The sequence below is a fragment of the Lactuca serriola genome, chromosome 1 (genome assembly GCF_051521515.1).
Source record: "Lactuca serriola cultivar US96UC23 chromosome 1, Lser_US96UC23_V15, whole genome shotgun sequence".
NCBI classification, from domain to species: domain Eukaryota; kingdom Viridiplantae; phylum Streptophyta; class Magnoliopsida; order Asterales; family Asteraceae; genus Lactuca; species Lactuca serriola.
Window position 1 is genome coordinate 158,509,887 of NC_136408.1, and position 12,911 is coordinate 158,522,797.

Consider the following 12,911-nt stretch of genomic DNA (forward strand, 5'->3'; position numbering starts at 1 on the left):
CTTATTTATATTACTTTTTAAGATACCTGTTGATGTTTGCCAAACATGCCCTAATTTTGAATAGTACATAAATTTGTTTGATTTTAAATTGTGGTTGAAAACTAGAGATAACAATTTGTTATTAAAAATCGGATATTGGAGCAAACAATTATAAAATATTCTTGTTAATTGCCAATGAGAGATCACTATTATCATACTTAATTGTTTATCTAGAAAAACTATAATTATATAATATATTTGTATGTGTATTGTTTTGAGGTCGTTCCTTTTGAAAGTTTTATAATTTTCGTCCTAATTATTTAAACTAAACAGTGCGCATGCGGCATGCCTACCTTATTTATTTTATTTTATTTTTATTTACCATCGAGGTGCATGTATTGTTTTTTAGACACTTACAATTTAATTTGAATAATAATAATATATGGTATGATTGTAAAGGTTTAAACTGTTTGATGAGACTCGAGTTGCATATATAAGATATTGATAATTTCAATCTTTTATAATGTTATTTATGGGATCTCCGGATTGAGGCACAAGTGAAGAAATCATGTGATTCAAAAGCTTCAGAACACAATGCTTACTTTCTGAGGGACAAAAGAGCTAAACGTTGAAAACAAACATTCAGATCATGTATGGAAGAAAATAAGTTTCAGAGCTTACTGGGATTCACCAACATATAAGGAGTAACCAAAAGTAAATATAGAAAATCTTGGGAAGGTAAGGGGTCATCAATCAGAACTCATAATGCTTGTTCTCTCTGAACTTTCTGAAGGATCTTCATCTTCCTCTACTTCATCAATTGATTGTCATAGATATGATGTATTTTTAAGTTTCAGAGGCCTCGACACTCGTAATAGTTTCACAGCTTACCTTCATAAGGCCCTCATGGATGCCAATATCACTACTTTCTTGGATGATGAAGATATTGAAACAGGGGAAGATCTAAAACCAGAATTGGAGAGTGCTATTAAAGCATCCAGAGCTTCCGTTATTGTGCTGTCCAAGAATTATGCTACTTCCACATGGTGTCTTGATGAATTGGTGTTAATCCTTGAGCAGCGTATGATATCCAACCATATTGTTTTCCCCATCTTTTATCATGTTGAGTCCACCTACGTGAGGAAGCAACAAAGTAGTTTTGGAGATGCCATGGCTAAGCACAGACAGAAGATGGAGGCGGAGACAAATCTAAATAAAAGAATTAAGTGGGCTCAAAAGATTGACAGATGGAATAAAGCGCTTATTGAAGTTGCTGGATTAAAAGGGAAGGATGTAAATGGCAGGTAGCCATATTCTACTCATATTTCCATGGCCCATTAAATGTCCAAATCTGGCTTGTTAGTTTTGTGGATTGCATTTTCTAACTTTTATTAAAATCAAGTTTCAGGCTAGAGCCGGAGTTTATTGAAGAAATTGTTAAGGACGTCTACCGTAGATTGCATGTGCCCTTAAGAAGTCATCTGCCACTGCTTATTGGGATGGAGTCTTCAATTAAATTTGTCTTGTCATGGTTGAAAGATGCATCCTCACATAAGGCAAATATACTCACTATTTGGGGCATGGGCGGCATCGGGAAGACATCTTTAGCCAAATATGTATATGGGTTACATTGTCCTGAATTCAACTCAAGTAGCTACATTGGAGATATTAGTAGGAGATGTGATGAAAAATTTAATGGATTGCTTCATTTACAAAAACAACTCTATGATGACATTTCAAAAACACGTTCGAATCACGTTCATGATATTTCTATATACACCTCAATGATAGAGAATATGGTAGCTTGTAAAGAGGTGTTTCTAGTTCTTGATGATATTAATAGTGTCAACCAGTTGGATGCGTTACTTGGAAGCAAAGTTTTTCATCCAAAAAGCAAGATTATAGTAACAACAAAGGATACATGGTTGACAGAGAGTTGTGCACTATTCAAAACAAATGTTAAACCTAAACATGCAAAACACGAGCTTAAAGGCTTATCTATGATTGAATCACAAAAACTTTTGTGTTTTCATGCATTCGTGTCCAACTATCCTACTGCAGGTTATGAAGACGTATCGGGAAAATTTGTGATGTATTGTGAAGGGCATCCACTTGCTCTTGAAGTTTTGGGCAAGTCTCTACATAACCGAGATGTAGCTTATTGGGAAGATTGGATAGAACAACTAAAGAAAGAAACTGGGTCCCCTATAAATAATGTCTTGAGAACGAGCTTTGAATCTTTGACATCAAATAATGATAAAGAGTTGTTCAAGCATATTGCTTGTTTTTTTGTTGGATTCGACAGAGATGTAGCCGAGACAATATTAAATGCATGTGATATAAGCACGAGATCAGGGATCACGAATCTTATTCATAGATGCCTTCTTAGTATTGGATGGAATAACGAACTAACGATGCATCAATTACTTCAAAGGATGGGAAGGTTTATTATACATGAAGAATCACCAGATAAGCCGTGGAAGCGAAGTCGATTATGGTGTCATGTTGAGTCATTCAAAGTGTTGAAACAAAAAAAGGTAAGATGTTATGTATACTTGTTAGTAGAGGTACTAAATGCAAGAAATAGCATTAAACTTCTGTTTATTTCTTTATTATAACATTTTCCAATGATTTCTTACTATTATAGTATTGTACATTAGAAAATCTACCCAAATATAGTAATGTCACGTCATCAAAGTATTAAAAAAAACAAAAAGAAGAAAATTACAATGTATAGTTTGGTAGATTGTTTGAAGTATAATGTCCTAAATCTTAATAAGAAAACCATCGACAATACAATGCTATAATTGGGTAGATTTATCGAAGTTCAATTTCTTAATCAATAAAAAATTGAAAGTATAATGTTGTACTAGAAAGAAATGAAGGTAGGTTGCTATAATACATGAATAAATGAAAGTGTATTGCTATTTCTTGCATTTAATCCTTACTTTATGCATATTTTAAGATTGTATTTTCTATATAACAATTTTTTCATTCCATTTCTTCTTAGGGTAAGGGAAATCTTTTAGGCTTGACCCTCGACATGAGAATGCTTAAGAAAGAGAAGTTGCATGCATCATTTGAGCTGAAAACAGATACATTGAGTAACATGGATAATCTAATGTTACTACAACTTAATTATGTGAAACTTAAAGGGTCTTATGAGAACTTTCCAGTAGAATTAAGATGGTTGTGTATGCACGGGTTCCCTTTAAAGTCTATACCTTTAGACTTACCAATGGAGAATTTGGTTGCTCTTGACATGTCATATAGCAATATTGAATCATTTGACATTTGTTATAGCAATCCACAACAAATCCAGAGTAGGCAAAATGTAACTTATCTTCATCTATTCTTCTTCTTAAGTTGAGTTGATTAAAATCATTGATATTCTAACCTAACTCCATTTCACAGTTGATTGGATGGTGCTCAAAACACAAAAAGTTGCTTGGATCGCTGAAGATTCTAGATTTGAGTTTTTGTGAGCAACTTCGTAGTATAAGTGGCTTTGACGAATTCTCTGCACTTGAGATGTTAATAGTTAGGAATTGCACTAATCTGCTTGAGGTTTGTGACTCAATTAAGCAATGCTTTGAACTTGTCCTTGTTGATCTACGCTATTGCATCAAGCTTGAAAAACTTCCAAGAATCATAGGCATGATAAACAAAGTTGAAACACTATTACTAGATGGTTGTTATCTTGGCAAATCTCAATTCGATAGTAAAGATATGGGTTCAACAAAAATGGTCAACGATAACGACTTTGGCATAAACATAATAACCTCTTCCTCCACAACTCTTGAGGTTGTACCAAGTGATTCAAAGCTCTTTACGATTTCTTTACCGAGGACATTATTGAGGTTGTCACTTGTTAATAATAACTTGTCCACCACATCTTTTCCCATGGATTTTTGTTGCCTATCTTTGTTACGGGAATTGTATTTAGATGACAATCCTATCGTCTCCATGCCTAATTGTGTGAGAAGCCTTCCTAGGCTCGAGACACTTGGCATGTCAAATTGTAAAATGTTGACATCAGTAGAGAATCCTCCATACACACTAAGAGAGTTTATCCTATATTATGATTGTAAGCCTTTGCTACGAAAAGTTACATTTGATCCAGAAATGTCCCCACTTGAGTTATCAATTGGGTGGAAGATGTTAGCACCTTCGTCTTTTGAAATTGAAGGTGTGATCAAAATCCAACCAATGGCAGGTGTTGAAGAAAAGGTACTTCGTAGTTTGGGCTGGAGTGATCTAGACTTCCTTTCCAAAAGGCGCTTGGGAACTTCATTTGTTTCTAGAGGAAGAGAGGAATCTGAAATCCAGGTTTGCTCTTGTTAATTATGTCTTTATGTGAATATCTATGTATATATAATTAATGTAGTGATTAATAAAAGTTGTTGTATTTGGCAGATGTATTATGAATTTGGAATATTTAGCACAATATATGGACATGGAGAGATGCCAAAGTGGATTACATATAGAAGCATGGGGCCATCAATATCATTTACCATCCCATCATCTCCTAAGAACCTAACTGGATTGAACTTCTGCCTTGTTCAATTGCCATTGGATGTTGAGTTCGTTCATTTGCCAAAGATCATAATCAGTAATATTACAAAGAACCACACTTGGATATATGAACATTTTATTGGAAACGCGAATGTAGATGGAGGGTGTTTGACGTTGTTAAGTCATTGGATGTTTGTGATGAATGAGATGGAAGCTGGTGACCATGTTACTATTACCCTGCCTGTATCGATTAATTTTGCTTATCCAGTTACAAAGGAGTGTGGGGTGAGTTTCGTGTATGATGATGGAGACACACATGAAGAAGAAGATGCATTGGGTTATTACAAGTCATGGAATCATATCATTAGCAGAGATCTCATCGGGTTTCAGTTAACAAATGGAAAATACCTCCTATACATATCGCGGTTTTTGGCGCTAGATCATGAAGTGCCACCATGGCATTACCTTGATGGAGAATACGCCCATTTTAAAGGTATATATCATTGTTATATATTATTTTCTTATCTGGTATTTGTGAGACAAGAACATATATAGAGATTACACAACCGATTCACACACTGTTTGCTAATATCATATGTGGATTTTCCTCAAGAAATACTTGTCTCGTTACATAACAACATCCATAAGTTATTAAAACAACAAATTTCTTACACCACCAACATATATGCTACAACTAGCTAGGCCTTTCCATGGATCTGATTTGAACCAGATAAACAAATATCTGGATATCAACCATGACCCGACTAGATGTGTAATCTTCCAACACATTAACTAATGGATCATAAACTGACCCATGACCCATGACCCAACTTGTTAAAATAGATGGACCGGGATAGTGTTTTAATGATAAATAATTCATGTTTCGATTTTCAATCATTGTCAAATCTCTAATCTATTTCTTTTCATTAGATAAACAAGTAAGCTTTAGAGCTTTCTCTGAAAGGATGTTTGGCATACTGGAGGATGGCTCCGGAGGTACTATTATATCCTGAAAACCCTTTTCTAATCACATGATCAAAGACACACACTCTGTCACTAGCTTTTTTCGAATAGATTTTCATGCAAGCTTTGGATGGAAAGAAATATAAAAGTTTAAACTTTGCATTGAATACATGGAGCTTAGAATTCATGATTCTCAAATCAGAAACATCAAAATCCCCTTGGGGCCAATTTCATTGGTTATTGTTACTATGCACGTGTTTTCTTTCAAAGCTATTCAATTCTAAGCAGCCTTCTTTTAAGTTCATTTTATATATGTTTGTTAATGGCAATTTTATTTATGCATCTTTTACTTTTCTTGTTTTGTTGTCCCAAAGAGTTGGATCATCGAGACTTAATTACATGCTCAAAAGTTATTCAATACATGCTTACAGCATATTGCACAACATAACTGATCATATCACACAAGTTTTTGTGCTAGTAAGCTGATTTTTATGCTCGTAGTTTACTAATATATACGTGTTTCTTTAGAAGGAAATAACAAGTTAATTACACATCTTCCTCTCATATAAAGTTTTATCCAAAATCACGTAGAAATTCCCTATCAAACGATTGTTTAAAATCACCACCCCCTGCTCTCTTTTTATTTATAACTCATGTGCCTAAAAAACCTGTCATCTACCTCTTGTATGTTGCATTATTGTAGTTGACTTCTGATTTGTTTTTTGTTTCTTTCATGTAGAGGAAATATCTACAGAAGTTCCTCGTAACCTTCAATAGATATATCTACATGCTAGAAATGCTTTAAGTTTTGACCAAAAATTATTAGGATTCAAGGAAAAAAAGGATTTGATAGCTAGTCCAAATAACTAGAAAGATGAATGTCACCCTTTATGTTGGTATAGTGATATACATACTTGCACAAAAATAAATAAATGCACAAGTGGATGTCTTAACTATACGCAATATTTCCAAGAACATATTTTTAAGTATTATGTAAATGCGTTTGATAGCTTTTTACAGAACTTTAATGGCTTTATAATGATTAGTTAGTTGTAATGTTAATGTCATTTAGCAACTCAAGGACTTTTTATCAACATCTATGGAGTATTTGAAGTTAATGGGAACCGAATATGTGTCCCTTAAACTTGTTATCTCAACCAGGTACGGGTGTGCATTTGATATTGTGCTAAATCTTAAATGCAAGAAATAGCAATGTATTTTCATTTTTCTATTTATTATAATTTTCTACTTTCAGATTGTCTTCAAAAATCAATGTCCTTTAAATTGACAAAGTTGTAGGATTATTTCTAGTTTTTTATTATTAGGAGAAAATCATTAAAAGTGTTACGCAATTTGGGCTATTATTCTAAGAGAAAAAACCATTTGAAACTGTGAAACAGATATAGCAAATTAGAAAGAATTAACAATCTAGGGAAGAAGATGATAAAATAAGCCCATAATGCAAACTAGATAAATGGAAATAGAATGAACAATGTAGCAAAATAGAAAGAATTAACAATTTTTGGAAACCTTTTTCCAGCTGAAAACTGTTTTCCACAGCAAAACGCAACCTAAGCTTCTCAAGATATTTAACCTCATTTGTTCTCATACTAGACATTAAAAAGGTTTTACAATTTCTTCAAATTATTACTGATTTTCATCACAATATTCAAAATTCAAAACTTTAAGCTGGAAGGGATAATTTTTCCGATTAACTTGAATAATAATGCAATTGCATATCAAATTTCTTTTTGTTGTGTATAAATAATTGTGTTGTTTGTTTGTAACTTTACAGGTCAACCATTGAAGTATGTTCTCTTAAAGCAATTATGATCCAATTAGACCTTCTTGCCTACTGTCATCTTTTCTTCAAATATAACAGCAGCTAGTTGATGTTTTGTTGGAGTGCAATAATTCATTTGGTCAAATACAGGTAACACTGTACCAATATATTATGCTATGGTATAAGTATAAAATCTTTTTAGAATTTGAAAGAGTAAAAAAGACCAACATATAATAAGGGATCAGATTTGGGAAGTCGTGGATGTTCTTCAACCTCCAGATATGGAACGAAATCAAAAGCCAAAAATCACTTCACCACAATTTCAAGATTTTGAATTGCTTCCTTTGTTGTTATAACTTTAATGCATTTCATTTTCATATCGGAAACTTTTCATTTACTTGATGCTTAAAATAAAACACAAACATCAAAAAGATTTATAAACGTGATTACCCTAATTTTTTTGTCTGCAGATCCACTCAAAAGTATATTCCCTTGTTCAAAGAGTGCAAAATATGTTACAGCCTTCTTGTGCTCGTTTATATCTGATACAAGATTCGTTGTCGGCCCCTTCATCTCGAGGACAGAGAAGGTGTCTATGATGGAAGTTAGTTGATAGTGAGGGCAGATCATATATGGTGAGAGTTAATCATTGCAGAACACGAATCAACAGGTGTTGCCGACACCAGTTGGTTTTGTCGTCGGAAAAGAATGGGTGCGGCCATGGGTAGGGGTGTGCAAAAAAACCGCAAAACCGAACCGAACCGGCCGATCCGAAACATAAAAAAACCAAAACTGAAAAAACCGGATATCAACGGGTCGGTTTTGGTTTGGATATTTAGGTATCCGCCGATAACCGAACCGAACCGCTTGATATATATATATATATATATATATATATATATATATATATATATATATATATATATATATATATATTATTCATTTTCATTGAACTTTTAGCCATATCCCAAACAAAAATTATGATTGGTTATTCCAATTTTACACTTCTATATTATGTTTTCTTCTATTTCTATTTTTATATTTATTATACCAATTATAATGTATGTTATTTGACCTTCATTATGTTTTTATAATTCTTTGGACTTAGTAATTTTTAGAAAGAAATCTATGGAATGAAGTTTTTAATTTTAATTGTATTTGAATTTTTATATTTAGCGGGTACCCGTGAACCGAACCATGGTTACCCTCCTTTATACGGTTTGGTTCGGTTCGGTTTTTTTGCTAATTCGGTTCAGTTTCGGTTAGTACACATGAAGTACCCGCCTCGTGATGACGGTTCACAATTTTATTAGTATCCGAACCGAACCGCCCCGTTAACACCCCTAGCCGTGGGGTAGGGACCGAGGGAAACGACATGGGGAGGAAGAGAGTATCATGGGGCGAGGGATGGGTTTTAAGAAATGAATACCATTATTGATTTTTTAAATGATTTTGTTATTATTAACTTATTAATAAAATATAAGAAATTGTTTTGTTAAAATATGTTGGCCCCACCTTCTGTATCCTTTTCCCCTAATTATATTATAGTCACCTATATTATAGTCACCATTTTTTTTCCCTGAAATCATCAACCATCTTACCTCAAACTGAAAACCATAGGCACGCCACCACTTTTTGGCCAAAACCTACTACATCTTTCTCTCTTTGGCCAAAACCTACTACATCTCTTTCTCTCTCTCTCTCTCTCTCTCTCTCTCTCTCTCCCTCTCTCGTCGGGAAACCACTAGACGACCATGAAACACCACCTCCCCATGTATTAAATAATGCACAATATAAACCATAGATCGATAATGGTATGCCTACGAATCTAAACCCTAGATCCTCTTTCTCGTTTTGTAAAGACCTAAATTAGTAAATAAGTATTAGAAAATTGTGTTTAATGTAACATCCATAAAAATTCAAGCCAATTTAAACTTTTCAAAAACAACCCAATTTCATTAAGTTATTACAAAAAGGTTTTCAATACATTTATTATCAGAATATTCCCAGAACCATATCATAAAACAAGAACATGAGGAGCGGTACGATCACGCCTTTGCCTTGCCACGGTCTCCTGAAGTACCTGAAACATTTAAACCACAACTGTAAGCCTGAAAGCTTAGTGAAAGATACCCCCAAAACACCAACCACATATACCATACACATAACATGTCACATCATAACAGAACACAAAACAACCATGCACTTCGGGTCTACTGTGTGACTGGTCCGCCGTACCGGGCCTTCAGTCCACCTGGTCCACCCTCCGAGTCTAGCCATATACATCGAGTCTACAGTGTGATTGGTCCGCCCACATCGGGCCTTCAATCCACCTAGTCCACTCTCTGAGTCTACAGTATGACTTGTCCGCCCGTACCGGGCCTTCAGTCGGTCTGGTCCACTCTCCGAGCCTCGGCACGTTTGGTTCGCCCTCGTGGGGCCTAGAGCCTATCCCGACCGCTCGCTGGGCCTTCGGAATATCCGGTCCGCCCTGGGTATGTTGGCCTACAACACAAAGCAGGACCCGCCTCAACCCAACCCCAGTCAACCAACCATGTGCACATAAACATATAACCACATAACAATTTATCATCAATCAACCGATCTAGCAGATCACATACATACCATACTCTAAACAGGATACCGACCTTAACCAGGTCCTTAACATACATCATCCTAACTACCATGATGCAAACATAGCAAAGCAATAACATAACAACAATACCCAGATTACAATCCGATAAAGGGCCGGCCTTGGTGCCTTAGACCCTGTTGACATAGTGAGGATAACTCACCTCGCAACTGCTGACTGAAAAGATAAGATCACGCTGCTCCAACCTCCGACACGAACTCCACCACTGATAATACCAAAAGACTGAACTCAATAAATACCAATAATTACCAAAATACCCCTAGAAGTCAACTGGCCAACTCTTGGTCAAAGTCAAAGTCCTCAGTCAAAGTCAACCTTCCTGACTGACTCTACTCGCTGAGTCAACTTACTGACTCGTCGAGTACCTAAACACAGAATCTCCCAATCCACGACTCAACTCGCCGAGTCGCCCCAAGACTCGCCGAGTCCAACCAACTCTGAGTCACTTCCTGCTCAACTCACCGAGTTGTCCCTCGACTCACCGGTTCACCGCTCAACCAAAAAGGTTAGGACCTTACGACCAGACTCGCTGAGTCCAAGAACAGACTCGCCGAGTCCAAAGCAATCTTCAACAGACTCGTCGAGTTGTTCTTCCAACTTGTCGAGTTCCTGACTTTCTTCATCCAGCTCGTCGAGTACACCCATGTGACTCGCCGAGTACCTCTAGTTCTTAATCCATACAGTGGCTTTCTAAGCCATGCAGTGACTCCAATCCATAGATCCAACCTCCTACAACCTTCCCCACACGTAAAGGTGCAAACTTTACGTGAAACCATGGGGAAATAAGCCCAAAATACTCTAGGACTAAGGCTTAAGGCAAAAGGACTTCACCAACCCCTCTAGGACAACACCTTTACAACAAATAGGATCATTACAAGCTTGGATCTGAAGTTTCAACTTCAGATCTAGCTTCTACACTCGAAATTGATTCCACTCAAGCCAAAATCCCCAAAATAGCAACCAAGAACTAATCTAGAAGAAGGAAACTCAAGATAAAAGATTGTTACCTCAGAAATGATCCAAAGGAGGAGTAGATCCCTGATCTACAATGATATCCAGATGCTAGGCTCTTGATCTTCAACCTCTTCTTCTCAATTTCTTTTCCCAAGCTCTAATTTTTCATCAATGGAGGTTATACACGATTTTAGGGTTTTTTTTGGGTATTGGAAGGTAACAAAGACGCTGAGGGGAGGACATTAAGTCCTTTAAATAGGGTGCAACCCCGAAGATTAGGGTTTTTCTCTCTTCAGCACCAACTCGACGAGTCCAGCCTCCAACTCGCCGAGTTGGTCACTTAACACATGACCAGATTCGCGACCCGACTCGTCGAGTCTACCCATTAACTCGCCGAGTAGGTCTTCCATATTTACACTAAGCACCCTGAAATTTGCTCTTCTGAACTCGAGGTGTTACATTTAACATCTTGACTAGAAACTTGAAGATAGATCCACTTGCATTAACCCTTTGACATTGATTTAAAATCAGGGTTTGCACTCGTGGAGGACCACTCATGTTGTTGATGTTGTGGCAGCAACTTTACACTTGTGAGGTATGGCAAATGGATAGTAAAACCGTTTTCCTTAACGGAAAACTAACAGATGATGTGTATATGACACATCCAGAGGGTTTTGAACATGTTAAATATCCTAATAAGACGTGAAAGCTTGAAAAGTTAATCTATTGACGTAACATTCCAAAAATTCATAGTAAAATTTTCATTTTTAAAACAGTAAATCATACAAAGAGTCGTTCCAAAATTGATTAAATCGAGTATTTTATTTAACCATTAGAGTAAAGATCATAAGTTATCAATGCGGAAAACTCTAGGGGATGATGTGCAGACACGTCGGGCCCTCACCCTTTCGAACCGCAAGTACTTGAAACCATAAACATAAGCCAAAAGCATAAAGCTTAGTGAGTTTCCCAAAATACCTCATACCATACATACAATGGGTCTTGCCCAACAACCATCGGGCCCCGCCCGGAACAGATATGTTAGTAACATGCAATGGGCCCCGCCCAACACACTCATAAGGCCATGTCTGGCATTAGGCCCCGCCCCAGTATACATACAAACACATACAAGACATGCACGAGTCACAAAGACAACCAACATACTATAACATAATCCATCGGGTCGGCATTTATGCCTTCGACCCGTAAGTACATTAACAACTAGCATACTATAACACGTCCATCAAGCCCCACCTGGCAACGGGCTCCGCCCAATACACATACAATACGTGCAAGGTGACACAAACGGCTAGCAAACCAATAACCATAAAGCATGGGTCAACATTGGTGTTGGATTAGTGTCTAAGCCCGTAGCTATATTTGGTATGTACTTGACCCGGTTGTGCATGGTCCTTTGGGTTGCCTTCACCAAAGCAACAAGACGGGATGATTTATGGAGAGAGAGAGAGAGAGAGGGAGGTTATTATGGTTTATTAATATATTATATGAATAATATATTAAAATAGAAACCATATTAGTTAGTTAATATTAATCAAGAATTAATTAGGAAATTAATTCTATGATTAAAAGAGATTAATTGAACTAAGGGGACTAGTATTGCAATTATAAGATAATTGGTTTTGAGTTGCGAATCCTCTTGGACATAAGGGGTGACGAAATTAGGGTGGAAGCCCACCTAATTGAAATCGTCCAATCCTTATTCCAGAAGGTTCCTTTGTCACACCCCAAAACCAAGAACGGCGGAAACGTTCTGGGGCGGAGGACTTCATGTACAATATCACAACACAGTAAATGTAAATAAGCAAACAACATCATCCATTGCATTAAATATATAATTTTAATACAAGCGTGTTCTGTACGGTTATAGACACCAAAATAATGTAAATCAAATAATAAGATGAGTGTTGAATACGCTCCATCTTCTCAAAAGCTGGCCTCGGTACCTGTCTACTGATGACCTGAGAATACAAGTTATTTTGAAAGAGTTTATCAGCATTAAGCTGGTGAGTTCATAAGTATTTTCGTGTCAATGTTTGTTGTCAA

At 36.2% G+C, this 12,911-nt stretch overlaps 1 protein-coding gene across 1 annotated transcript; it reads left to right on the forward strand.

Moving 5' to 3' along the window:
- The first annotated feature begins 744 nt into the window (after positions 1–744).
- LOC145063477 (disease resistance protein RUN1-like) lies at positions 745–6,740 on the forward strand. The gene is made up of 9 exons (XM_079011075.1): positions 745–1,283; positions 1,388–2,516; positions 2,990–3,313; positions 3,394–4,308; positions 4,396–4,987; positions 5,425–5,490; positions 6,197–6,213; positions 6,530–6,618; positions 6,713–6,740. Exons 1-9 carry the CDS (start codon positions 745–747, stop codon positions 6,738–6,740), a joined length of 3,699 nt encoding a protein of 1,232 aa, XP_078867201.1.
- The last annotated feature ends 6,171 nt before the right edge of the window (positions 6,741–12,911 follow it).

Coding starts and splice junctions, on each gene's coding strand:
- LOC145063477 (XM_079011075.1), top strand. CDS start 745: ATGCTTGTTCTCTCTGAACTTTCTGAAGGATCTTCATCTTCCTCTACT. Junction 4,988..5,424: donor AGAATACGCCCATTTTAAAG/GTATATATCATT, acceptor TCTTTTCATTAG/ATAAACAAGTAAGCTTTAGA. Junction 6,619..6,712: donor AAACTTGTTATCTCAACCAG/GTACGGGTGTGC, acceptor TTCTACTTTCAG/ATTGTCTTCAAAAATCAATG.